This window comes from Mastomys coucha, unplaced genomic scaffold (assembly GCF_008632895.1).
Source record: "Mastomys coucha isolate ucsf_1 unplaced genomic scaffold, UCSF_Mcou_1 pScaffold17, whole genome shotgun sequence".
Lineage (NCBI taxonomy): Eukaryota > Metazoa > Chordata > Mammalia > Rodentia > Muridae > Mastomys > Mastomys coucha.
This window is the reverse complement of record NW_022196899.1, coordinates 30,146,866-30,172,362: the sequence shown is the minus strand read 5'-3', so window position 1 is coordinate 30,172,362 and position 25,497 is coordinate 30,146,866. Positions and strand designations below refer to the sequence as shown.

General features: G+C 43.7%; 1 protein-coding gene across 1 annotated transcript in view; it reads left to right on the top strand.

Annotated features, from left to right (window-relative positions):
- The window catches only part of Anxa5 (annexin A5), a 28,966-nt gene extending 7,019 nt beyond the window's left edge, over positions 1-21,947 (top strand). The window contains exons 3-13 of the mRNA XM_031376629.1: positions 5,590-5,674; positions 7,195-7,289; positions 9,154-9,267; positions 10,626-10,716; positions 13,273-13,352; positions 13,757-13,813; positions 17,299-17,392; positions 18,577-18,672; positions 20,176-20,234; positions 20,436-20,558; positions 21,469-21,947. Coding sequence (XP_031232489.1) covers positions 5,590-5,674; positions 7,195-7,289; positions 9,154-9,267; positions 10,626-10,716; positions 13,273-13,352; positions 13,757-13,813; positions 17,299-17,392; positions 18,577-18,672; positions 20,176-20,234; positions 20,436-20,558; positions 21,469-21,531 — 957 coding nt within the window. The 3' untranslated portion in view covers positions 21,532-21,947. The remainder of the gene's footprint in view (positions 1-5,589; positions 5,675-7,194; positions 7,290-9,153; positions 9,268-10,625; positions 10,717-13,272; positions 13,353-13,756; positions 13,814-17,298; positions 17,393-18,576; positions 18,673-20,175; positions 20,235-20,435; positions 20,559-21,468) is intronic.
- Positions 21,948-25,497: the final 3,550 nt, after the last annotated feature.

Here is a 25,497-nt window from a genome sequence, read left to right as displayed (position 1 = left end):
TGCTAGCATGGTGGCTGCATTCCTGGAGGTTGTAGAAGAGGGATAGCCTTGTTGGAGTTGGAAGGGAAACTGGATCACTAGGGAACTTGTTCCAATAATCCCAGGGAGTGCCCCACCACCACCACCACCAGGGAATTAAACTAGGCAGTGGCAAGGACTTTATTTTTATTATTATTTTATTTTATTTTTTGGGCAAGGCACAGGCTTGCCTTGAGCTCACAACAATCCTCCTGTATCAGCCTCCAGGTTCTAAGACAGGCCTTAGTCACCATGCAGGGTGTTAGTCACCGTGCAGGGCACAGCTGGGCCTAGAGAGGAGGGACCAATGGGAGAAGGAGACCACATGGATGTGTGACTGAGGAGGGGCCTGAGGAGGGGCTAGGTGCAGGTCAGGATGGCTGGCTTGCTGAGTTTAGGTTTGTACAGGGAAGACAGAGCTGGATTTATTGAATTTGAGTTCCTATCAAATATTAAGGTAATTAGTGCCCACATTAGGCAGGCAGTTCATAACTGCCTTTAACTCTAGTTCCAGAGGATCCGATGTCTAACTGTGGCCTCTGTGGGTTCCCATACTCTGGCGCACATGTGCTCACATAGGTTCACATGCATACACATAAATTAAAAGAAAAGCTTTACTGGGGCCTGGAGAGATGGTTAAGGGTACTTGCTCTTGCTGAGGATCCAGGTTTCCTTCCCAGTATCCACACTGCTTATAACCATCTGTAGGTAGCTCTAGTTCTAAGGGATTTGATGCCCTATTCTGGCATCTGTGGGCACTAGGCACTTGTGTGGGGCACATGCATGCACACGGTCAGACACTCATACACAGAATTTTTGAAAAGTGTTTCAATTCCCTGCACTTGCACTGAACAGCAAGGTACTCCCCAAGTCCTCCCATGCCTCTGCTGATTTTTATATTATTTATCTCTATAACTAAACAGCGCTTAAAATGCTTCTACCTTAGCATAGTTTAAGTTGTAGTCATGAGATTTGTGCTTCTGAAATATACAAGGAAATAAAGCTTTGAGTCTGTTGACCCCGCTATAAACCTGGTTGTTTTCTGATCATCTTGCAAATGGCTTGGCTGGCTGTGGCTGCTTTCCAAGTGGTGTTCACACAATGCTCCTTAGGATAGTTGGGGGAAGCAGCAGGCTCTCACCTACCTCATGGGGGCTGAAGCTCTTGCACACATCAGCAGTGGAGACACCTCCCTTACTGCCGGCAGCTTCTAAGAGCACACTGTGTTTCTTTCATTTACTCATGTTTGCCAATGGAAGACATTCTGCACTGGCAGGGAAGGTTAAAATCAAAACATACAACAGCAAAGAAATATACACCAAAGATTTAAAAAAAAAAAAAAAAAAAAAAAAAAGCCTGGCACTGGGGACGGAACAGGGCCTCCCATACTCTAGCAGATGCCCTGCTACTGAGCTATATCAGCAGCATTTTTTCTATGTTGTCTTTTGAGACATGGTCTCACTAAGTGGCTTGGACTATCCTTGAAGTCACTCTGTTGTCTTGAACGTTTGCTCCTCCTGTCTCAGACTACTGGGATTATAGGCATTCCCCCAAAGCCCAACTAACAGAATTTTAAGTCATTGTCTTAGGGTTTCTATTGCTGTGATGAAACACCAGGACCAAGAAGCAAGTTGGGGAGAAACGGAGTTATTTAGCTTACACTTCCATATCAATGTTGATTATTGAAGGAAGTTAGGACAGGAATGCAAACAGACTAGCATTCTGAAGCCAGGAGCGGATGCCCTTGAAGGATACTGCTTACTGGCTTGCTTCTGATGGCTTGATTTGCTTGCTTTCTTATAGAACACCAGCCCAGGAATGGCACCACCCACTATGAGCTAGGCCCTCCCTCATTGATCACTAATTGAAAAAATGCCTTGCAACTGGATTTCATGGAGGCATTTCCTCAATGGAAGCTCCTTTCTCTCTGATGACTCTAGCTTGGACAGGGTCAGGGCTGAGATCATGTGTCTGACCTAGATGTGTCATACCCCTGGGTCCCGTTAAAAGCCTGACCTTTTCCCTGTGTTTATTTCCTTTTGTAATGCTCAATTGTGTCAGGCTCACTTTGCCGTCTGTTCTTGACCATCCAATTTCTTTTCCTTTCTTTCTTTCCTTCCTTCCTTCCTTCCTTCCTTCCTTCCTCCCTAACTTCCTCCTGTCTTCCTTCCTTTCTTTTTCTCTTTGCTGTTGTTTTATTTTCAAGACAGGCTTTCTCTGTGTAGCCCCGGCTGTCCTAGAACTAACTTACTCTGTAGACCAGGCTGGCTCACAGAGCTCTGCCTACCTTTGCCTCATCTTAATTCAGTGATAAGTATGTCTTGTTCTTATCAGTAGGGTGCCTTATCACAGGAAATATTAGTGGACCTTTAGTTTGTTCATCCAATCAGACCTTCCTGTTTCACTGGGAGAGAGCGCAGAACTCTGTTTTCCTGTTTCCCCACCTTTCTAGGCAACAGATTTATTACACTAAAGACTGGATGAGAGTTAAAAAGTGAATTTTGTGTTGTGAACAGATGTTATGTATGCAAGTGTCATAAATTTTTCTTGTGGGAAATTGTTGGTGAGAGATGAAGGACCAAAAGCTGCTACGGATGAGGCTTATTTTGGTAGACTATGGGGATTTCAGGAAGTAGGGGCCTCCCAATGAGTCATTCAGAATCGGATTGCATTTTGTGTGGGTAGCAAGGGGCAGGCAGAGCCCTAACTAGGGTTCCGTCCACATTACTCACACATATGACTCACGTCTGATCTGCTGCTGCCGCGTGGCTTTACTAGCCCTGTAGGGAGTAGAGCACAGCTATGTCCTGATCTCTAGAAAGTTGTTAGTGTGTGGCTGGAAGTTATTTCTGCTAGCCAGTAGTATAATCTTTATGGATGTTTTCCTGCCTTACACCTGTCAAGCAGTTTCCTCCAGTCCCTAGGATCAGATGTATATTTTGAGACAAATGACTTCTATCTTTTGTTCAATCTTCCCGTGTTTAGCTCTGTCTGCAGTTTCTTCATAACTTACAGATCAGATCAGTATTTCCTTCTAAAGTGCATTTACAAGGGCTTGCGAGATGGCTCAGTGGTTAAGAGCACTGACTGCTCTTCTGAAGGTCCTGAGTTCAAATCTCAGCAACCACATAGTGACTCACAACCATCCTTAAAAATCTGACTCCCACCGGGCGGTGGTGGCAGCACTTGGGAGGCAGAGGCAGGCGGATTTCTGAGTTTGAGGCCAGCCTGGTCTACAGAGTGAGTTCCAGGACAGCCAGGGGTACACAGAGAAACCCTGTTTCGAACAAAAAAAAACCAAAAAAAACCAAAACAAAATAAAACAAAAATCTGACTCCCTCTTCTGGAGTTTCTGAACACAGCTACAGTGTACTTACATATAATAAATAAATAAGTCTTTTTAAAAAGTGCATTTACAAACTGTTGTTTGTGAAATGTGACCTCCCTGAGCCAAACCATCTCACTGTCTTGCAGCATACTTTGTCTATCACGGGGATCCATCTGCCACACCCTTCTGTTGCCATCTCTGGGCCACCCTTTGTTCTGTCCCCTCCTCCCCTCTTCCGTGTGCTGGATAGCCTTTGCCAACTTGCTACAAGCTAGAGTCATCTGAGAGGAGGGAACCTCAGTAGAGAAAAGGCCTCCATAAGGTGGGCTGTAAGCAAGCCAGTTTTCGTAATTAGTGATTTATGGGGAAGAGCCCAGCCTCATCTCTGGGCTGGTGGCCCTGGGTTCTGTAAGAAAGCAAACTGAACAAGCCATGGGAACCAGTAAGCAGCACCCCTCCATGGGTGCTGTATCAGCTCCTGCCTCCAGGTTCCCACCCTGCTTGAGTTCCTGCCCCTCCTGCTTTTGATAATGAACTGTTACATGGAGCTGTAAGTGAAATAAACCCTTTCCTTCCCAAGTTGCTTTGGTCATGATGTTTCATCACAGCAATAGTAACCCTAACTAGGACATCCTGGGACCCTCTTTCTCCCTGTCTTCTTGCCTTGGGAGGTGGTTCCACACCTCATGATTAAGGAGCCACAGGCCCTTGGCTTGAGTCAAGTCTTAACTCCTACTTGTTGCTCGTGAAGGCTTTGCTAAACTGTTAGCTGGTGTCACTTGGAGTCTCTCTGAGACACCCACAGTGCACCCACACAGCACCTGGGCTAGTGTTGTACGAAGCAGGTAGTTGTTGCCTTCCGATCCCAGTCACCCCTCTTTCCTTCTTTCCCCGACTTTTGAATGTGACTTGAGGTACTGGCTCCCTCCAACAGCATTGCTGTCACCTGTATGACCTTGTCACTTATGGCCTTCCGTTTTCGCCAAGTGCCTGCTGTGGGCTGCCCAGGTCTAAATTCCAAACCAGCACCATCGGCTCCCACTCCCATTCCTGCCACTTCCCGCTCCACGTCCCTGCCAGTTGCATCTGTTCAGCTCCTCCTTCCCTCCCTTTGTGTCGTCTCTGGCAGTCCTCTTGGCCACACTCTCATAGAGCCTGTTCCTCTGTCCCACCGCTGTCAGTCAGTGCTGAGCAGAGGCAACACTGCTCCTGGGCCATTGCCTGTGGCGGTCGTCATTGGCTGCAGGATCAGACCTTTACTATTTGTGTGGCATTTGTAGACTTTTCCTGTCTTGATTTGTCTATCCAACGTAATGCTTTTTTCGTTCCACTGTAGCATGTTGTCTGGAGTAATAAGTCACTTTAGTCTTGTGTGTGTATGCGTGCTGACAGGAGACATGCTGCAACCCCTGCAATTGTCTATTTTATGATCTTGGCAACTTTACAGGCAACTTTTAAGTCTTGGGGTATCCCCCATCCCCCACCACAGTTTCTTCCCACTTCTGCGCTTTCCCTCTCACAGTCTCTCAAGTGTATTTCATATATGTGTGAGTGTGAGTGTGTATGTGTGTGTGTGTTCATCTGCACAGTCCTGATCAGTGTGTGCACTTGCCTGCTCTGCTGTACTCAGTTACTTATGTGCCTCTGCTGTACTCAGTTACTTATGTGCCTGTCACGGGAATCACAGGAGCTTAGTAGGGCTTCATCCTCTAATATGAAACAAGGAGGCTTATAAAGAAAAGAGTATCTTTCAAGGTACTTGTCTGGCACACACATTACCAAGTATTTTCAGAAATTGCTGAATAATTGCAAGAGGACCTGAACTCAGTACGAGGGCCACGAGAACCAAGAGCTGTGTTTTCAACTGAGTGCTCAGGGTGGGCTTCACATTTTAATACAAGCTCCACATGCTTCCAGATTGAATGGGGAGAGACAGCCCACAATGAAGCCCGCAAGCATGTGCTCTGTGAAGCAGGGGGCTTTGCGTGGGCAGGATCACAGTGAGGGAGAGGAGGGAGCTGCCCCCTGATGAAGTTACTGGCGTCAAGGTGTCTTCTCTCCTTGGCTGGCCTTGTCACTTTTCCTGAAGTGGTTGCTTCTCCTTTCAGTGGGTCACAGATCTTATCAGATGGCAAATTTACTTAGAGACCAAGCACCGCTTTGAGCAAGGTCAGGTTGGATTATCTAGTTACCAGCTTTTTGATATGGTCACAGTGTGAATAATACAGTCCTTCCTTTCTCAGGCTCTTAGAGGCACCGTGACTGACTTCCCTGGATTTGACGGCAGGGCTGATGCAGAAGTTCTTCGGAAGGCCATGAAAGGCTTGGGTAACTTAAACCTTTTAATTCTAAAGGCCAAATAAGGCAATAAGGGGGTGGGAGGTGGGGCAGGGACAAATACATTCAGATAATGAAGCCATATCTTAAACCTTCTTGTAGATTTATTCTCTAGAATTAGATTTGCAAGTATCATCTACTCTGTGCTGTGGGGGGTCACCTGTCCAGCCTGCACACGGTGTGAGGCAAACTGCTAGCTCAGTGGCTCTGCCCATCCAGTGTCGGCTTCTACTTAGGAAGCTCTTACGGACCCCCTCCCCTCTTCCCCACTGGTACCTTTCTAAGAGTTCTCCTGTGTAGCTGTCTTATCTACTCTTAGACTCCTACACCTGAGCCCTGAAGGGGGTTGCCTGTGGCATCCCCAGGCCCCCTTTTAACAGACTAATCTCACATTACTGTTTGATATCACTGATCCAGCCAGGCCCGGGTGTCTGCTATGCATGCAAACCCTGTATTTTATTCTAAGCCTGTCCTCTCCATATGCCTGCCTTTCAAGACACTGTTGGCTGTCTCCTTCTCCCAAACTCCTATCTACGTTTGTTAGACAGGAGACTCTCCTTTGACCAGGTAACACTTGGACATTCCCTAAGGCACTTGCTTGTCTGTTCCAGTGTTTTCTATGCTAAATCATCTATAACTTGAGGCCAGGAACTATGGTTTTTCTTTTCTTTTTTTCTTTTTAAAGATTTATTTATTTATTATACATAAGTACACTGTAGCTGTCTTCTGACACCAGAAGAGGGCGTCAGATCTCATTACAGATGGTTGTGAGCCACCATGTGGTTGCTAGGATTTGAACTCAGGACCTTCAGAAGAGCAATTGGTGCTCTTGGTTTTTCTTTTCTTAATCTCCTTTAATACCCAGCATATTATGCTTTGTGAATAGCCATTTTTGGAGTAACTATGTAACTATACATGAAAGGCAGGACTGCCAAACAACTCTGGGAGTGTTTGTCCACTTACTTTAAGTCCAATTGAGAATAGAAGGTTTTATATATATATACATATATATATATTCTATACATTATATAATTATATATTATATGTATAATACTTTGTAATATATTGTACAAAGTATTACATTTATATGTTTTACATATATAGGTTATTTATGTTTTATATATATAGTTCTATTTTTCATGTATGTATATTTTCATATATATATGAAATATAATAGTTTATATATTCTTAACTTTACATTTCATTTTGTATAAGCTGTGCTGTATGTTTTCATAGAGGGTATTTGTTTTTTTGTTTTTTTTTTTTTCCAAGACAGGGTTTCTCTGTGTAGCCCTGGCTGTCCTGGAACTCACTCTGTAGACCAGGCTGGCCTCGAACTCAGAAATCCGCCTGCCTCTGCCTCCCAAGTGCTGGGATTAAAGGCGTGCGCCAGCACTGCCTGGCTCTCATTGAAGGAATAAGAGTGCAGAATAACTTCTGGGATAGTTACAAAGGTTGTTTAGAAAGTGGGTGGCTGGGAGGCAGCTTTCATTGTTTACCACCGATTTCAGGCACGGATGAGGACAGCATCCTGACCCTGTTGACATCCCGAAGCAACGCTCAGCGCCAGCAAATTGCTCAGGAGTTTAAGACGCTGTTTGGCAGGGTAAGACACAGCTCATCCAAGGTGGAGTGAGTCTGGCTCTGAGTCTAAAAGAGATTGAGGAATAAAACAGCCCCCAGTGTGTGTAGGCACGTTTGTAGGACCCTTCCTCTCTACCTCAAGGATACTCCTCAGATGTCCTCAAGAATAGCTCAGTGTTCTCATGCAGCTTGCTCACCTCTCTCCGACTTTAAACCATCCCTGGACTATTAAACAGTCAGTGATGGCAATAGAGAACACACACTGTACCAAAAAGAAGTCAAACCACGTCGCGTAGAAGATAATGAAAAACTTGGCCTCACACAGTTGGTTTTCCTTGCGTGATGCTTTGGGGGGGTGGGGGGTGTCGAGGTATCGAGTCACCCATGCTGGAAACTGCCCCTCGTCTTTCCTGTCTGCCTCCACTAGTTATTTTTTAGGTATAATACCTGTATTACAGTTATTTAAATGATTTGATTCCTTGGTTAATAATTCATAGTATAGACTGAAATCTTACTGAGAGCATATGTGACATACCATAATGTAGTCTTGTTCTTCCGACAGTTTACGTTGTTATTTTACTGAGAAACAAATGCAGGTTGAGACCAGAAAGTGTCCTCTAGGGTTGCTGGGGACAGACCCCAGGACCAGGTGCTCTCCACGGAGTGCAGTGCAGTGCACTGGAAGATGTCTAACCCCAATCCTGCTGCCTGGCATGCTGGGGAAGCACTGTGCCTTTTCATAAATAATAGCACACATTAGCATTATTAAAGGTGCCTCTCAACCAGTCAGAAGCATAACAGTGATCATCAACTATATATTGGAATGCTAATATTATATATTAGAATTGGATAGTAAAAGAGAAGAGATTGTTTAGCTATTACAGGATAAATCTTGCTCTTCAAATATATTTGTGAGTTTTGAGAAAATTTCTCTCTTTTTTGTCTTTTTTCATCCTGTGAGTGGAGGGTTGACCCAAAACCCTGTAAACTATGACACAGTGTTTTACCATTGAGCTACAGCCAAGCCTTTGGGGGAGCTTTTATAAGGATACTTCTGCGAGGATGCTGGGAAAAATGTGTATGATGAGCAAAATAGAGCAACATTTCTAGTTAAGCTTTTTGGGTAGGTGGGTGGATGGGTGGGGCTTGGGATTTTGAGGTAGAATCCCACTATATAAAGCTGAACATAGTGTTGCAGGCCTGTAATTTTAGAAGTTTCAGAGACTGAGATGAAACCACATGTTCAAATCCTACCTGGAGCAGGTGCGGTGGCCTGTGCTTTTAATCCCAGTATTCAGGAGGCAGAGGCACATGGGTCTCTGTGAGTTTGAGGACAGCTTGATTTGTATAGTGAGTCTCAGGACATCCAGAGGTACATAATACAGAGACCCCATCTCAAAAAAAGGGGGGGGGAAGGAGGAGGAGGAGGAAGAGGAAATAATAAATCCTGCCTGGGGTACAGAGTGAGTTTAAGGTAGCCTGGACAACTGCCTGAACATTTACAAAGGACTGAGAATGTTTTCCTGGCATGAGGAGGCCTTGGGTTTTATCCTATAACATGTTACTAGGCTGGCTTCTTGCCACAGCCTTTCATATACTAGAATTACAGGCATATGTTACCATACCTAATAGCCTGCCTTGTAAATGTATCCCATTTTATTTTGATGTGTAAAACTAATGAAAACATCCTTAAATATCTTGGTAGATAAATATCAGTGTTTGAGGTCTAGGGCAGTTGAGGTTTAAGGTACATTCTTTAGGGCTTTGTTTAGCACAAATATCTTCTCTAATACTCAGAGAAGCAACATACAGAATTGATTAGAGCAAAGGGATTTCCTTTCTGTTTGGGAAGCCTGTGGTCATCACGTTTATGTTTTCTGAGCTAGGACCTTCTGGATGACCTCAAGTCCGAGCTGACTGGAAAGTTTGAGAAGTTGATTGTGGCTATGATGAAGCCTGCGCGGCTGTATGATGCCTACGAGCTGAAGCATGCTCTTAAGGTAAAGGGGCAGACAAGGGACGTTTCTGTCCTATATAGTGCCACTTCATTTTGATAATTATCCTGTATTTTATTGGACTCATTTTGGCGAAGGCTGCTCAGACAAAACAGAGGAAGTCAATAAGAAGGAAAGGGGGGGGGGGGATCAAGCCTCCAAGCACAGCGCACAGCTTAATCTTCCTGTGTAGTCAACAATATTGTCTGTAAAATCTTAGTGTGCTGGATTTTTATACCTACATTTTATATCTTTAGGCCTTGAAAATGTTGCAGATAAAGTATTTCGATTTTTGAGATGGGAAAGGTAGAAGTTGACTGTGTTGAAACATTTGCTCGGACAATGACAGGGAGTGGCTTGTCCTCAGTAGGTTTAGCTCTAAATGGACAGACAAAATAGGCAGCTCAGGGATTGTGATTGCACAGCGCTGGGGGTCGGGGGTGGAGGTAGGTTGGGGGGTGGTGGGAATGGGAATCATCCGGTCAAGAGTCTGCACTTGCTGAGTCTCTGTGCTGTTCTGCAGTGCAGTTTGTAGTAAATAGGATCTTAGGACTCTAAGAAAGGGCTTTTTAGCAGAATCCATCTCAAGCATTATTAGCAGCAGAGATTTTCCCATAGGGATGGACTTAGGTATTTTAGTGCTTGAGTTGTTTTGGCAAAGAAGTGGAAATAGAACCTATGCTATCTTAAACAGACAGCACTAAGTTTTTAGCCATATTTCTATTTTATATGTTGTGGTATAGCAGTGTAGTCATGGCTTTTATAAGTACAGAAAGGAAACCAGCTAAAATTATTTTTCAGAAATACAGAAAGTGTGTTCCAGCAAGTGTTCTCTGTTTGTTAGCCACGCTTCTGTTCTGGTACCTGTGATGATCTCTTTAAGTTTGTGCCTACATTAACTGGCCCCAAGACTTTGGGCCTGTAGCCAGGCAGGAAGCCAGGCACAGAGAAGAGACAACTGTGGTCCACCACCCTCTTTAAAGACATCCCCCAGTGACCTAAAAGCCTCTTATTAGTCCACATCTTAAGGTTTCGGTTGGCGCCCCCTAGTGCCACTCTGGACATCACATTGTTAATATTTGGCTTTTAGGGGACAGAATTAAAGACCTCAACTACAATGGTATGTTTGATGGATATAGAAAAGTCAACTCTATTTTTCATTAGGCAAAATAAAAAGCAAGATAGAATTAAATTGCTGAATTTTTAAGCTCTAATAATAGAACATGTATATGAAGAGATCCATTTTGTCTTGGATATTTTTTGTGATTATATAATTTGGATAACATCCAGGGAAATAGCTTTCTTTTCTTCTCTTTTTTATCTTATTGACATGTTCTCTCTGTTAATAACAAATCTTCCAACAGGGAGCTGGAACAGATGAGAAAGTATTGACTGAGATTATTGCTTCAAGAACACCCGAAGAACTCAATGCCATAAAACAAGTTTATGAAGAAGGTAAACAGTTGGAGTTTATTACCCGTCTTTTCTGTCATGTGGATGTGGTTCTGAGTAGATACGGGTGCTGGCAGCACATGATGGTTGAGGGGAAGAGCTGTAAGTCAGCCTGTTCTTCAGCAAAAACCAAACAACAAGATAATAAAGGAACAAACTCCCAGCTTTTTACTCCCAGCAGCTGCCATAACTGACAACACCTGAAGGGAGATGCATGTTATTTTTGCACAGGATTTGCAGACACTATAAGAATAGAGAGGCCTTTCCCTCTCCATTAATTTAAGTTTCCTTAAATAAATTCAGTTTTGTGGAAGATGTTAAGAGCGAGGGAGAAGACATTTTGGGGAAAGGGAAGAGAGACTGAAACCCGTTCTGGATTGGAGTTGCTAAAACATTGATAAAGTATACTGTTCAGCTGATGGGCATGCTTGGTTAAAATCATCTTTTTTCTGGTTGTTATTTTTAGTGTGACCTATTTGTGTGTGTGTGTGTGTGTGTGTGTGCTTCAGTCTAGTCCATATTTCAATGGTTTGAATGTATTCAAGTCCATGAAATGAAAGTGAAGGGAGACTGCTCTGATCTGTCAGGTTTTTCTGTCATCGGTCTCAGCCTGGAATGTTAGCCAGAGATTGTGGCTCTCTCATAGGAATGATGTATCGAATTTAGATGTGATACGTTTAGCCCATTGGATCAGAATGGCATGGAATTTAGAACAACTAAATAATTACCCAGGTCTCTTTCAAGCTTCTTTTTTGTAGTCAATATGGTTGCTACCACTGTGGCAGAGGTGGGACAGATACCTCATCAAGGCAGTGTATTTGATGTGGTCTTCGGAGTTCTCCATCTTGGGCTGCTGATACTGAGGACTGAGCATCTGTGATACAGTAATTGTGCATGTAAATGTGCATGCTGCATTCTGCTCAGTGTGTTACTGGGTGTGGCTCTATGTCCATTGCTGTCTTGAGGAACATAGAAGGCATGCGCACTACAATTCTTGTCTTCAAGGACATTGTATTCAATAGTTAAAGGATGGTAAAATTTTAAAAATTGTGTATGAAAAGTATTACAGACAGGAGGGAGAGGGAATCAAGGCTCTGGTTCTTAGGGGAGGCTTCATGATGCAAATTAGATAGTGGGATTTCAAGAGCAGGTGACTTACTGAGTATCCAGTGGAGAATGCGTGGAGGAAAAAAAGTGGGGTTTGTGTATATGAACACACAGTGCCACATCACTTAGCCTTAAACATGAAACTTGTGACATTTGCAATAGCACAGGTCAACAGGGAAGGTATCATGTTGTGTGGAGTGAGCTGGGTGCAGAAAGACAAACACTGTGTGACCTTACTTTAGTAGAATCCAAATGAATGATAAAACAACTATAACTGTTGGTAGTTACGTGATGTTTGCCAAGTCTGGACAGGAGGGACGGTGAAGGGAGGAAATGATGGGGAGATGGTGCCAGCCCACAGGACAGTGAGATAGGGTGGAGAAGTTGTGGGGATCTTGAGAGTAGACAGATCTGATGGTGCCACACTCTAGGGAAGGGCATGTGTATGTGTCTGTATGGAGATACACTGCACTAGGTAGGTAGGCAGTTTAGGATTTTGCATACCTGGATGAACTTGGCTGATGGGATGTTTTTGAATAAATAGTTGAAGGAAGGAAGGAGATTTGAGTCTACATGTATATTAGGTAGATAGCTCTTTATGGAGGCAACGAGCAAGCTGTGTAGTAATTATGGCACCACTGAGGAGGTTGCTGGGTTTGGGGAGCATGAAGAGTACTAATCAGAGGAGCAAATATTTGTGTGGGAGGTGATAACTAGTTACAAGTATTGGAACAGAGGAACAAATCAGAGATGCCTACAAAGGGTATTTGGGTGACTGGTTCTAGTCCACATAAAATAAAAACTCCAGGCTTTAAAAGTATTCCTGCTCCCAAACAGTGATTAGACCTTACAGCGAGAACACTTTAGGCCGCGGTCTGAGAGCTAGTGAAGGGGGTCGTCCTCAGTAGCTCGCAGTTCTCTGCTTTCCTGTGACCTTGGGCTGAGGAGTTGGAACCCCAGGAGCAGGGGTTATCCTTCAAAATGTCATTGCTGTCTGTCAGAGGTGACTTAACTGGTGCAAAGGAACACTGTCTAATTAGGGGGAGATACCACCAGGCAAAGGCAAGAATTCATAGGATGAAAAACATCTGGCAAAAAAATAATCACATAAAACATTTGCAAGAAGCAGAGTTTCAGTTTAGGATTATCATACTTTTGAAGCTGTCATCCTGTGCCTTCATAGTACTAGCTACATGTGGGGAGAGCATTTTGGAGTGGCTGCCATAATTTAGGCTTGAGTGAATGCTTTTGGCAGATGTTAACAGAGCCTGTTTTCATCTGGCACTCACTTACCGAATTTGCCATCCATCTTTGGAACATTGAGAGATGGGACGGAGAAAGGATTTTTGTTAATCAAATATGTCTTCCTTTATGCCTCATTCACCTGCTTAATGGGTCAGGGTTCTCTAATTCAGAGATGCCATGAACAAGCATGAAATCTTTGTCTTGCAGAGTATGGTTCCAACCTGGAAGATGATGTGGTGGGGGATACCTCAGGGTACTACCAGAGGATGTTGGTGGTCCTCCTTCAGGTACTAGAGACTGACCATAAGGAGCTGTTGGAATGACCTGCCTGTACTAAGACCACTTAAAAAGTCTTTCAGTGATTTCTGGTTTGTACAGATCCCCACTGTAATGGCTACATGCTGCCTGTTTGTGTCACAGAATATCTGATTCAGACCGTAAATAGCCAACCCATTCATTCATTCCAGGCAGCTGTATGCATCCCATTCATCCACAGTACTTAGAACCAGCAGGGCTGGACTGGTTTGGACACTGCTGTGCAGTAGTGGTATAGCATGCTGTAGGGTTGCTGTGATTTTAGCACAAGCATAGTTTCTCTGGGAGAGAAAATGCCCTATGCATAAGCATCAGGTGAATCTTTCCATCTGAAAGCAGAGGCTCTGAAGTCCAGTATGTGATGTCATTCTTACAGGCGAACAGAGACCCTGATACTGCAATCGATGATGCTCAAGTTGAACTGGATGCTCAGGTGAGTGTGACAACTTTGCTATGACTTAGAAATTAAAAAGAATTTATAGTAGTGAAAAGCCACAATGTGTATTTTAAGAACCCTTAAAATATGTATTTAACAGCTCCCTACAAAATATATGACCCATGTAGGTAGGTACATTTTTCTCCTTCTGATCTGGCCAACAAAGTAGTTTTATCCCAAAGCTGAGGTAAAAATAAGCAAATTTTGTTATACCTAGACATGTTCTATTTTTTTTATCAGTCACAAAATGGAGGATTAAAAAAAAAAAAAGCCTCACATTACCATTCTAGTGCCATGATGAAATAAGATTTCTTAGTAGGATAGAATAAGGAAAAATAAAGTGTTTATGGTTTGAGTGACATTTTGTTATGAAAAAAGTGACAAGCTAGTTTGTTTTAGGAAATTCTGTGTGTTTCCTGTGACAGTGTTCTAAATGATGGTTGCTGTCTAGTCAACTCCCAAATGAACATTTTCACTTCAGGAACTTGTGAATCCCAGTGCAATGTTAGTGTGGTTTATAAAACAGTCAAATGTAAGAAATAAACACTAGGAAATATGAATCAGGACAGGTGAAACCTGAGAATTGGCCCTAGAGTACTTGGGTTTCTAGAATTACCTGTTATATAGCCTCATCTCTGGTCACGTTTTAGTTAAAGTGCCACTGAAAATGGGAGATCTGGTCGACCACTCTATGCAATTGCCAGCAGTATGTCATCTGACTTTGCTAAAGAGTACAAAATTATCTTATTTTGGGTGGTTGCTCTCTTAACAGCTTCAATCATTGTGGTCCCTGCCTCACTGGAGAAGAAAAAGGAGACATTTACTGGGGGCTCACTGGATAGTATTTCACTTCTCTTCTGCCTCATAAATGCCAGATTACTGTGTCCCCTTCCTGTCTAAGCCCCTCAAACTTAGCATTTCATTGTTCTCAGGGTAAAGTCCAAGCCCCCGAAGGAGGTTTACCTCCTCATAATCCATGTCATAGGATTCAAAGGTCCGTTCCACTTTAGAGGCTTTCTACTTGGCCCTTTCTGACTGTCAGGGCGTGAGTCAGGCGGCCTTCATGCAAAACTGTAGCATCCCAGGCTTCCTGCTCCTGTCTCCCTGCCTCACACTGAAGCTGCCTGCCCGCCTGCTTGCCTTTCCAGGGCACAGAGTCAGGTTAGTTCCAGCCTCTCATCTACAATAGTGCTGGCAGTCAGTCAGTAAGTGGATGCATGAGGAGGTGCTGCACTTAGCTCCAGGAGGCCTCTCCTAAGTGTGAATAAGGCAGTAAGCCCAGACCCTATAGGTAACTGTAGAGCTCCAGTTCCCAGCCTGGCTCTGTGACTCCAGTACCCTTTCTTTTCCACTACACAAGCCTTGTGTTCAGGGTTAGCTTCCCATTCTGATTTCCTACGGCGTACATAGGTTAAAAGCTCACTCAGATCTAACATAACTCTTCCTTCTTGTAGACAGAGGGCAAGAATGGTTCCTCCTCCAGGGAGGGCTTTGCTCAGTTGAAAAAAACAGCATTGCCTTCTAGGTTTTGATTCCTCTGGGCTTTTGTGTGAGACGAAACAGTTCTCATGTTCCTGCTCTCAGGATTAGGAGCTCTGGAAGCTTTTCAGTGCTTACAGCCTGGGAAGCCAACTGTAGTTTCAGGTGACAGTGCTGAGACCTACATCGGGGTCCCGTGGGCAGACTTCCCAGCACAGCTGATGTAATCAGTGCTGTGCTATGTGAGAAGCTTCTGGAAAGCAGTCCACTTGAGCCTTCTCATTGATTTCTGTCCTTACCATTTGCTGGACAGTTTGTTGCCTCTCACGTTCATAGGCCTGTGAGTCACCTGCAGATCCTGGGCTTCAGCTGTTTCTTCAGGTCTGAGTTGGGCCATGGTTCTCAGACTGTCCCATCTACTGATGTCATTATCTGGGGACTGTGTTGATACCCTACGCTGTGGCCATGTCACCTACCTGCCACACAGCAGATATGACCATTTAGAACACAAAGTGAAACTTTGTATGTCAGAATACTGTTATGGGCGGGCTTATTTAAAATCTCCTGATGGAACCCGGGCTCTCTGCCCCTTGCCATAACCAGGAGCAGCAGAGAGCAAGCCACACTGGCCATGTGCTCATGACTGTTCTTATTAGCAATTCAGCCTTTTGCAGACTGCTTCTCTTGGGTCTGGGAGGGAGCATGTTTTTTTGTACCTTATAGCAAGACCCTGAGATGGCCTTCATCAGGAAAAATCTATGATTTGGTTTAAAGTAAGCTGAGATGGTGGAAGGGCTTTTGCATAAACCTCTGAGATTTTTCTCTATTGACACCTGGCACTGAGGAGAGCCTGTTATACCAGGAGTCTGATAAGCCATAGGAGGTCATTCACTTGGGAACTGAACACATGCACAGTACACTTTACTTCTTTATAATTTTAAATGTGTTAAATCAATTTGTACTTTTTAAAAGGTATTAAGCTGACTTAATAGTTTAAGTGTTAAAACTTATATTTATCATCTTTATTGACAAATGCTTTCTCTAGACAGAAGATTGAACTCTTAAAGAAAGGAGGGAGAAGGAAAATAGAATCTGTTTATTTGGCACAAAGATGTAGGAAAGGGTCTTTTAATTCTCTGGAGATAAAATAAAAAATAGTTCTAGACCACTATAATGTGTCTACCAAGATCAAAAGTCATATATTCACAGGTTAGCCACTGCATGTCTTATCCATATTTGGAATGTCTTTATGGGCAGAAGGCCATCTCTAGGCAAATTGTATTCTTCTTGGCCCAACAGGGATCTGTATGTTAATAAAAAACAGTAACTAAAAGGGTGTAACTATATAACATTGTGAAGATTGGCCACATCTCAAGTGGCCTCAGATCTCACAATGTTCAGTTATAAGTTTTGTAAGCTTGTGCATGAACTTAGGTGAGCATTTATATTTTTTCATGTCAAAAGTGGTATCAAGTGTTATCAAGAGTATTTATTAAGTTCTCTGTAGAGAACCCCTGCAATGTTTAAGCACACTATGGTGTGTGTAGCTGGGTACAAGGTATTCTATAACTGACTTAGCTTAAATCACAGATATAAAGAGGAGATATATCTGTTTACTTTTATGTCATGTGCTATAAACATGACAGCAGCCATAGGATGAGCAAAGCAAAGCACAAGACAGCTTCTCATTGAGTTACTCTCCAGTCTGTAAGTCAGTCTTCAGCAGTGGGATGACCAGAACTTTCCCAGCACACAACATCTCTCCTGGAAGATGGGATATTCCAGTCAACGTTTGGAAAGATGAACTCCCGTGTCATTTCTGCACTTTGCATGTAACCCCATTAGCCTGGTCCACAGGCAGGAAGATTCACTGTTCAGGAAGGGGCAGGGTGCTGGGGAGCTGAGTGATGAAGGTGCTGGGGAGCTGAGTGATGAAGGTGCTGGGGAGCTGAGTGATGAAGGTGCTGGGGAGCTGAGTGATTCCTCAAGGTGGTTTGTTGCAGGCATTGTTTCAGGCTGGAGAGCTGAAGTGGGGGACGGATGAAGAAAAGTTCATCACCATCTTTGGGACACGCAGTGTGTCTCATTTAAGAAGAGGTAAGTAAAATTGTTTGAGACAAATGCTTTGAGAGATCTGGAAAATACATGGGCAAGTCTGACCAGATGCCTGCCCAGACCAAAATCAGTTTTCATAGTTCCAACTGGAGAAATCTCAGATGTCCTTGACATTGTTACTGTACTAATTGCAAAACTAGATGTCCTTAGTAATCCCTTCACTGTCAGAGGTGGTGAGGGGCATCAGGTGCCATCAGACACCAAGGAGTGTCTCACTCTAAGAATTACCCTCAAGAGACTAAGAAGTCTCCTAAGATTTCCTATGCATCCATCCAGTTCATATGCCCATATTAGCTTAGAACAAGTGCAGTAGCAAGTGACAACCCTCATTGTGGCTTTAACAGCTGGGCTTCATTTCTGTGACTATGATGTGGTTGGTTTGGCTGGACTACACATCTTTCTGTGTGACCCTCGTGTTCCTTCTTTGCTCATTACCTTGTCTTCACAAAGTGGTTCACAGCAAGAAGAGGAGAGCAAGTTAAATTAGTCACGTTTGTCAATCACTTTTTAGAAGGAGGGAGATGTGGGCTCCCTCGAAGGGCTTTTCAGAATCTCTCACAGCAGATTTACCTGTTGGTCTCATTGATTGCAACTAGCAAGGGGCCAGGAAATCAGCATTTATGAAATACCATTTAGAAGCCGTGCATAGATGCTTATGCCTCAGTATTATCTCCGTACTTAAGCCTATCAAGATCTACAGGCAAGCCACCTGTCATGTGTTATCCTTATTTAGAGTGTCCTTGTGGGCAGAAGGCTATCTCCAGGTAAACTATTTTTCTTGGCCTAATGGGGATCTGTCTGTTAACTCAAGACAATAACCAAACAGGTACAGCTGTATGGCTTCATAAAGACTGGCCACATCTCCCATGAGCTTTTGGGAACAGAGACAGGAGCATCAAAGTTGGGGCCCCTCTGTGGGACATCACAAAGTCCTGTCACAACATTCATAGCTAAACTGAATTTTAAAAATTCCTGATTAATGATGTTACAGCTAATCATTGCGTAGGGCTTGCCTCATTGAGGCTCTGAACACAGGGCTCTGACAGGAAGGAGGTTGGGTGGGGGCCTCTGCTTGGACAGCTGAACCTGGTGAGCATTGCAGCTTTTTTTAAGAGGGAGAATCTCTTCAGTGTGTAAGAAAGCACATTCTGTTCTATTTTTTCTAGTGTTTGACAAATACATGACAATATCAGGATTTCAGATTGAGGAAACGATTGACCGAGAGACCTCGGGGAATTTGGAACAGTTGCTCCTGGCTGTGGGTAGGTGAATTCACAGTGTGTAATATTTACTCTTCCATGAATTACTTTCATCCACTTGAGGCTAAATCTGAACATAATTGTGTTTCTTCATGGAATGTAGGGAAATACCATAGCATTGGATGAAGTAAACTCCTGAGTTTTCCTTTGGGAAGTCTGTGTTGGTGTCTGAATATATGGTTATCTGGTTATTTACCTGATTTTATAGAAACACTAAGAACATTAGTAGGAATCATCTTAAAGCCACATTAAAATAATACAGTGGCCCTCTGATGTCTTGGACACCATCACAGAGGCCTGCAAGCTTGTCTTGTCTTTGATACTCACGGGGTTTTAGAATGCTTTGAATACTCTTCACACAGCTCTTTATGCAGACTGAGAAGTTATCATCTGGCTAGAGATAAATCCAGGTCTTTGATGTGACAGAATATGATGGGAAGGTGTGTTTTTTTTTTTTTTTTTTTTTTTTTTTAGGTTAAATAATTTGGAGTTTCAATTAAGTGCTTAAAATGACTGGAGAAGTGAATTTGCAGGTGGCTATGATTTTTATATGCTGTCTAGATCCTGTAGGCCCAGGTCCTGGGCTCACATGGTCTGAAGGCAGCCTTTGTCTATTCTGGGCATCTGTGCAAGAACCAACTTTAGAAAGTAGCCTTTCATGTGAGCACATGCCAGTGAGCTAGAAACTTGGCTCTTTCATTCACAAGAAAGTCACAGTTATTATAAAGACTTGATTAAAACTCCAAATTATTTAACCTGAAAACAACCACCTTCTATCACGTCAAGCACACACATTTTTTTTCTAGCCAGATGATAATTTCTTAGCCTGCCTGAGAAGCTGCTTTTCTTAATCTTTAAAAAGGAAGAATTGAGAAGTTTCCGAGCTGAAGGATTGTCGTTCTTGTAGCCTACAGAGTTTTTATGTGCTAGGTGTCCTTTGCTGAGTGACTCCTGTCTGCATGCCCTTCACCTGTGTCGGCTGTATGTGGTAGGGCCGAGCTGCCTCTTTGGCAGCCTGGCCCAGTGTCTGAACTACAATGGATGCATCCAGGCTGCTTGTGTGAAGTGTGAATTTTATTTAGTTCGGAGAATTCGGAGAGAGTACTGAGAGTCAGTCCAAGTGTTTCCAGAGATTAGAGTAGTATTCTTGTATCATTTGATCAGATATCTCAGAACAGAAACTTCCAAGCTACTTATATAACTTATTGGGGATGAAAGCCGTGGCATTATAACCACCCAGGTGCCAAGAAAGACTGCAGGGGACAGAGAGGCACAAAGAAGAGCCTCTTTTCCAGTGCCTTTCTGGACCTGCACAGACCTCTGAAGAGAACCAAGCAAGTGAGAAGGCAGCTGAGGAGGGACCCCAGCAGCTTGCAGTTGCCCTCCTGCAGTACACCTCACTTTTACACTTAGAAGCAGAGCTAAGAACAGGAGACAATGTTTACATTTTGATTGCGTCATTCATGTCCGAGTAGCTTTTGACAGTTGTATTATGTGTTTTCTTAGTGAAGTCTATTCGGAGCATACCTGCCTACCTTGCAGAGACCCTCTACTATGCTATGAAGGTGAGGAGACACCCTGCATCTAATAAATGCAGCCTTCTCTAGCTCTGACTATGCTTCAATTGACAGCCTGGGGAGGCACATCTCCTCAGACGTGTAGCCTGTTTCCCCTATACTGTGAGGCTTCAATGACTTACCTCAAACTGGGGCATTTGGCGCTGTACATGAAGACTTTTAACACCCGTGTTCTCTTCTCCTTTAAAGGGTGCTGGGACGGACGATCACACCCTCATCAGAGTCGTGGTGTCGAGGAGTGAGATTGATCTGTTTAACATAAGGAAGGAGTTTAGGAAGAACTTCAGCACCTCCCTGTATTCTATGATCAAGGTAGAACTTTGGTTTACATTAGAAATGCAGAGCCAGATTGGGCAGCATGAAGGGAATGGATGAAAGAATCCAGTTCCTGTGCTGAGTTAAAATTTTTAGTCATAGGATTAGAGTAAGGGGTTCTAAAGAAGGATAAAGGGGGAGCTGGGTTACAGCCCCTGCCAAGGCTCAACAGACCCAAGGCTTTGTCCATTTTTAGAATGTGTGCTTTGCATCCATCAGTATCAGCTATCTTTGTTAGCTCCTCCCTCTAGTCAGGGTTTGTCTGCCACCACCATGCCTCTGGTGTCAGGTCATAGCTGCAGTGAGGGGCTGAGGCAGCACTGCCGTCACCATCAAAGAGAAGCACTCTGTGACCTTGAAATGTGGCTGCAAGTCTCTTGACAACTTTCCTTGTGGACCATGTGTTGAGCAAAAGCATTGGATTTAATGTGTGTGGTGTGTGGAGCCTGGGCTGAGGGTCGCCAGCAAGTCTGTGCACTTAAGACACTAGTATTTCACACAGAAGCGATACGAGGCACGCCTGAGGAAAGCATGTGCTGTGTCCATGTCCGAGGCAGAGCTATGGCCCCCGGGGAGGCCCTGCATGCCTTTGTTAGCCTGAGAGAAACTGGGCGTCTGTTTGGAAAGCTTGATGATTTAACATACTCGGAAAGGTTCCTTCCCTCTCTGCTTCTCGATGGAAGAACATGCTCCACTCCATTAGGAGAACAGCCCTTGAGGGGTAAATTAGAAAGTTAAACTGAGTGCCAGTGGTAGGAATTTCCCCATGTAACATTCCTGTTGTGAGAGTCATGCAGAGAAATTGCACTTCCAGGAGAAAAAGTCACAGGAATGCTAGTCACGCTCATCTTTTATTTCCTGTGGCTTTTGTGAGTCATGGAGTTGACAGAGTGTGTTTGGGTTCCAGGGCGACACATCTGGAGACTATAAGAAGGCCTTGCTGCTGCTCTGCGGAGGAGAGGATGACTAAGGAGGGGTACCCCGTGCCTGCTGCCGCCTTCAGCTTCCTTCAGCACTGTGCTTGCTTGCTTTCTGTGCCTGCCATGATGCCTTACTCACACTAGTATGCTAATGACCAAAGGTGTCTTGGATGAAAGCAATGTCCCGCCCTCCTGATGTTCTGTCTGACATAGGTAGTGCCTTCCTGTGCCTCTCAGTCTACTGTCTTGAGTTATTAATATTGTCTATAAATTGCTTTTTATATCCTTTTTTAAAGCTTCATTTATATTAAATAATAACCCCATCACCTTGATCGGAACCTTAGCCATGAAATTGTGAACTCTTGGAAATGCTGTCAATCAAGCTTAACTGCTCTAGCAGACCTGCAAAATTATGATGAAATTATCAGAAACATTGACGACAAATAAACATTCCCTTCCCTCCGAATCCTGTGTAGGTTTGTGTTTAGAAAGCTTATTTATCAATGATGTCCCTTTGAAACCAGGCACTTGACAGTAGTATTAGTTAAAGTTAAAACTATAGTTGGTCTTGGGGTTCTAAAACATGCAGTACTGCAGGCCAAATTTCCTAATGAAGTGAGATGAAGGATGGAGAGAGAATGAGGGATAGGGGGTGGGAGTTGGGGGTAGGGTGTGGATGGAGGAAGGTGTCCTGGTTGGGGATGGGGTGGAGTGGAGTGGAGTGCATGTGCTCCTCTGTGTGTGTGTGTGTGTGTGTGTGTGTGTGTGTGTGTGTGTATACGTGTGTGCGCATGCGCATGCATGTAAAGGAGTTTCCTGGTGGGATGAAAAAGGGGGTCCCCTGGTAAGATGAGAGAAGGAGAAGAGATTTATTTCCTCATCAGCTAAGGCAGTACTGTGGAGCTTCTACTAGCAGAAATAGTCATTTTTGCACAACCTAAAATTTCAGAGCATTCTCTCTTGTAACTCTGCTCTCTGCCTTCCTTCACCTTCTCCCTGTGAGGTAATTGTAGATGTTTGCTCTGCTTCTTCCTCCCAGCCCCATGCTCCCAGAAATAAGACCCAGACTCAAAGTATATTTATAAAATCCTTGGCCGTATAGCTAGGCTCTTCCCTGTCTAGCTCATAACTTAAAATCACTCATCTATTCTAATCTCCGTTCTGCCATGTAGCTGGTTACCTATGCTCAGGCACCATGCGTCTGTCTTGTCATAGACAATATAGACAGTACTTTTTTTTTTTTGGTTTTTCGAGACAGGATTTCTCTGTATAGCCCTGGCTGTCCTGGAACTCATTCTGTAGACCAGGCTGGCCTCGAACTCAGAAATCCACCTGCCTCTGCCTCCCAAGTGCTGGGATTAAAGGCATGCGCCACCACTGCACGGCGACAGTATTTTTTTAGAGAGCCATTTCTTCAGCCGTGGCTTCCTGTTTCCTGCCTTTGGGTGCCTCAAAATGGAATTACTTTGCCATTTGTACACATGATATATGTACTCATGGATACTTTTTTCCAAAGTAAAATGTTAATCTCCCTTCAAAAAATTTAAATAACAGTGATCTTTGATCTTTTCAGAGCCCCCATTGTTCTACAAAATAACCAAGGAAACTGTTAAAATTGTGTGTAATAATGTAAAATTGGACACACCCCCACCCCATGTAGACTATGTTGACACACACATACACACTCACACTCTGTCTCTCTCTCTGTTTCTCTCTGTTTCTCTCTGTCTCTCTGTCTCTGTCTCTCTGTCTCTCTGTCTCTGTCTGTCTCTCTGTCTCTGTCTCTGTCTCTGTCTCTGTCTCTGTCTCTCTCTCTCTCTCTCTCTCCTGCCCAAGCTCCATAGATACAGAGCCATGGTCCACCACATAAGCTATGCAACAAAAGCTTGCTGGCTCATGGGCTCTGAGCTTGGTGTGGTGGCTCAGATCTGTAATCCCAACACTTAGGAGGCTGAGGCAAGAGGACTGCCAGGAGTTCCAAGTCAGCCTGGGCTACAAAAGGAAACTATATCAGAAAAAGAAAAATGCTTTACCATGAGCTGTATTTTTCCAGTTTGTAACACCCTTCCTCCCTGCCCCATCTTGCTGTGAACCTGCTGTGAAAACAGTAGTTCTTTTCAGAACTTGATCATGTTTAAAGAGACTCATTAGTTAATCTAAATGAGAGCAGTGGAGGTATAGAGTTCTTCAGAGAGACAGGCTCATACCATATAGTCTAAGCTAACCTTCATCTCCAGATACCATTCTTTGTATGTCTGTATGTCTGTCTCTCTCTCTTCTCCTTTCTTCCTACTCTCCTCCCTCCCTTCCTCTCTCCCTCCCTCCCTCCTTCCTTCCCTCCTTCCCTCCCTTCTTCCCTTCCTTCCTTTCTCTCTCTTTGGGGAGGGGGTGGTGGTTCTGGAAATTGGCCCTAGCAGATCACGAGCAAGTATTTTACCACAGAGCTACACCCCTGCCAGAGTTGTTAAAACTGCAGAATTGGTGCCTTTGTAGACTAGTGAATAAAAAACAAGCCAGGATATTGAAACCAACATGGATGGACACTTAGGGTCTTTCCAGTCTTTTGCTTAAAACGGTCTCATAATTAAGAGCCTTTGTCTTTCATAAAGTAGGTAGGTCTTAGTTTGCTGTACAATAATGCAGTTCCTTTTACAAGTAACTTGTGTGAAGATGACTGGGTAATCATTGAGGAGAAGGAGGAGATGAGTGCTGGACTTCTACTCAGTTAAATCTCAAAATGATAAGTTTAAACAACAAAGAGCTCACTGTACAAATGGTGCAAAGCAAAGAAGGGTGGCGAACACTTGTAAGCTCAGCTCTTGGGCTGTTGAGGAAGAACTGCTATGAATTCAGAAGTCAGACTGGGCTACAGAGCAGGACCCTCGCCTCAGAAAAAGCTACCACTATAATGAAAAACTAAAAAGAAATGGTTTCCAGGATAAGAGATATAAATGGGCCTTTAGCAGGTGAAAGATGCTGAAAGCTCCTAATAGGACACAGATTCAAGTTCCATCAAGATCTCTCTCTGCTGGAATGGTGAGGACTGTCAGGGATTCAAAGCCTGGACAATAAGTGCCGTCAGCAGATTGGTGAGGGCAGAACTCTCACGTGACAGAATGGGATGTGAGCCAACACACACTGGCAGCACTTATCAAAGCCATAAGGGCATTCACCGACTACCTTCCAACAGCACCCTGGGCACTTGTCCACTACTCAGCTATGCATGATGCATATACAAGGCTCTTATCATGATAGTCTCTCTTAACAAAAGATTGGAGATAATCTATATATCCATTCATATAGCAGACTACTCTAATAAATTAGTGAATAGAACTTATAATAGTTTTTTTTGCATAGTATATCAGAGTCTCCAATACCCTTACTGAGGAGTCAGGGTTGAGAGGAGTATCCACAGCTTTTCCTAAGTCATGTTTGAACAGTGGGACTAAAAATATAAATTAGCTTATACCTATATGAAGAGATGCTGAAAAGACACTGGAGGCAAGCAGTAAATTGTTTGGCTGTAGACAAGGAGAGCATCAATCTAATTTGCCCTTGATGGACTCTGTTCATGCCCATGGTCCTAAGTCGTTGTAAGCAGAGCCACCTTATGCTTATCCAGGTTTTAATGAACGCTGTATGGAGTAGACCTGGAGGAAGTGGCATCAGTAGCATGGTGACATAAGTCTTAATATGTTCAATTATTAAACTGAAATGTGAATATAGCTTGCATCAGTAGGCAAGCTTAAAAGAAAGCCACCTATAAAATAGTTGTAACTCAAGGCACGATTTCTTTTATATATGCATATATGTGTATATCTGTTACATATGCATATTTATTAAAAATGTAGTTCCTTTTAAAAACTACCTCGTGTAAAGACAATTGGGCAATCATCGACACCCTCCCCTGTAACCATTAACTGCCTATCTACCACCCTTTCTGCCACGCGCACACTTGCGTGATGGCGGTATTTGAGGCGAAAACTTCAAGGAAAGTCAGCCTCCTGCCTCCGCAT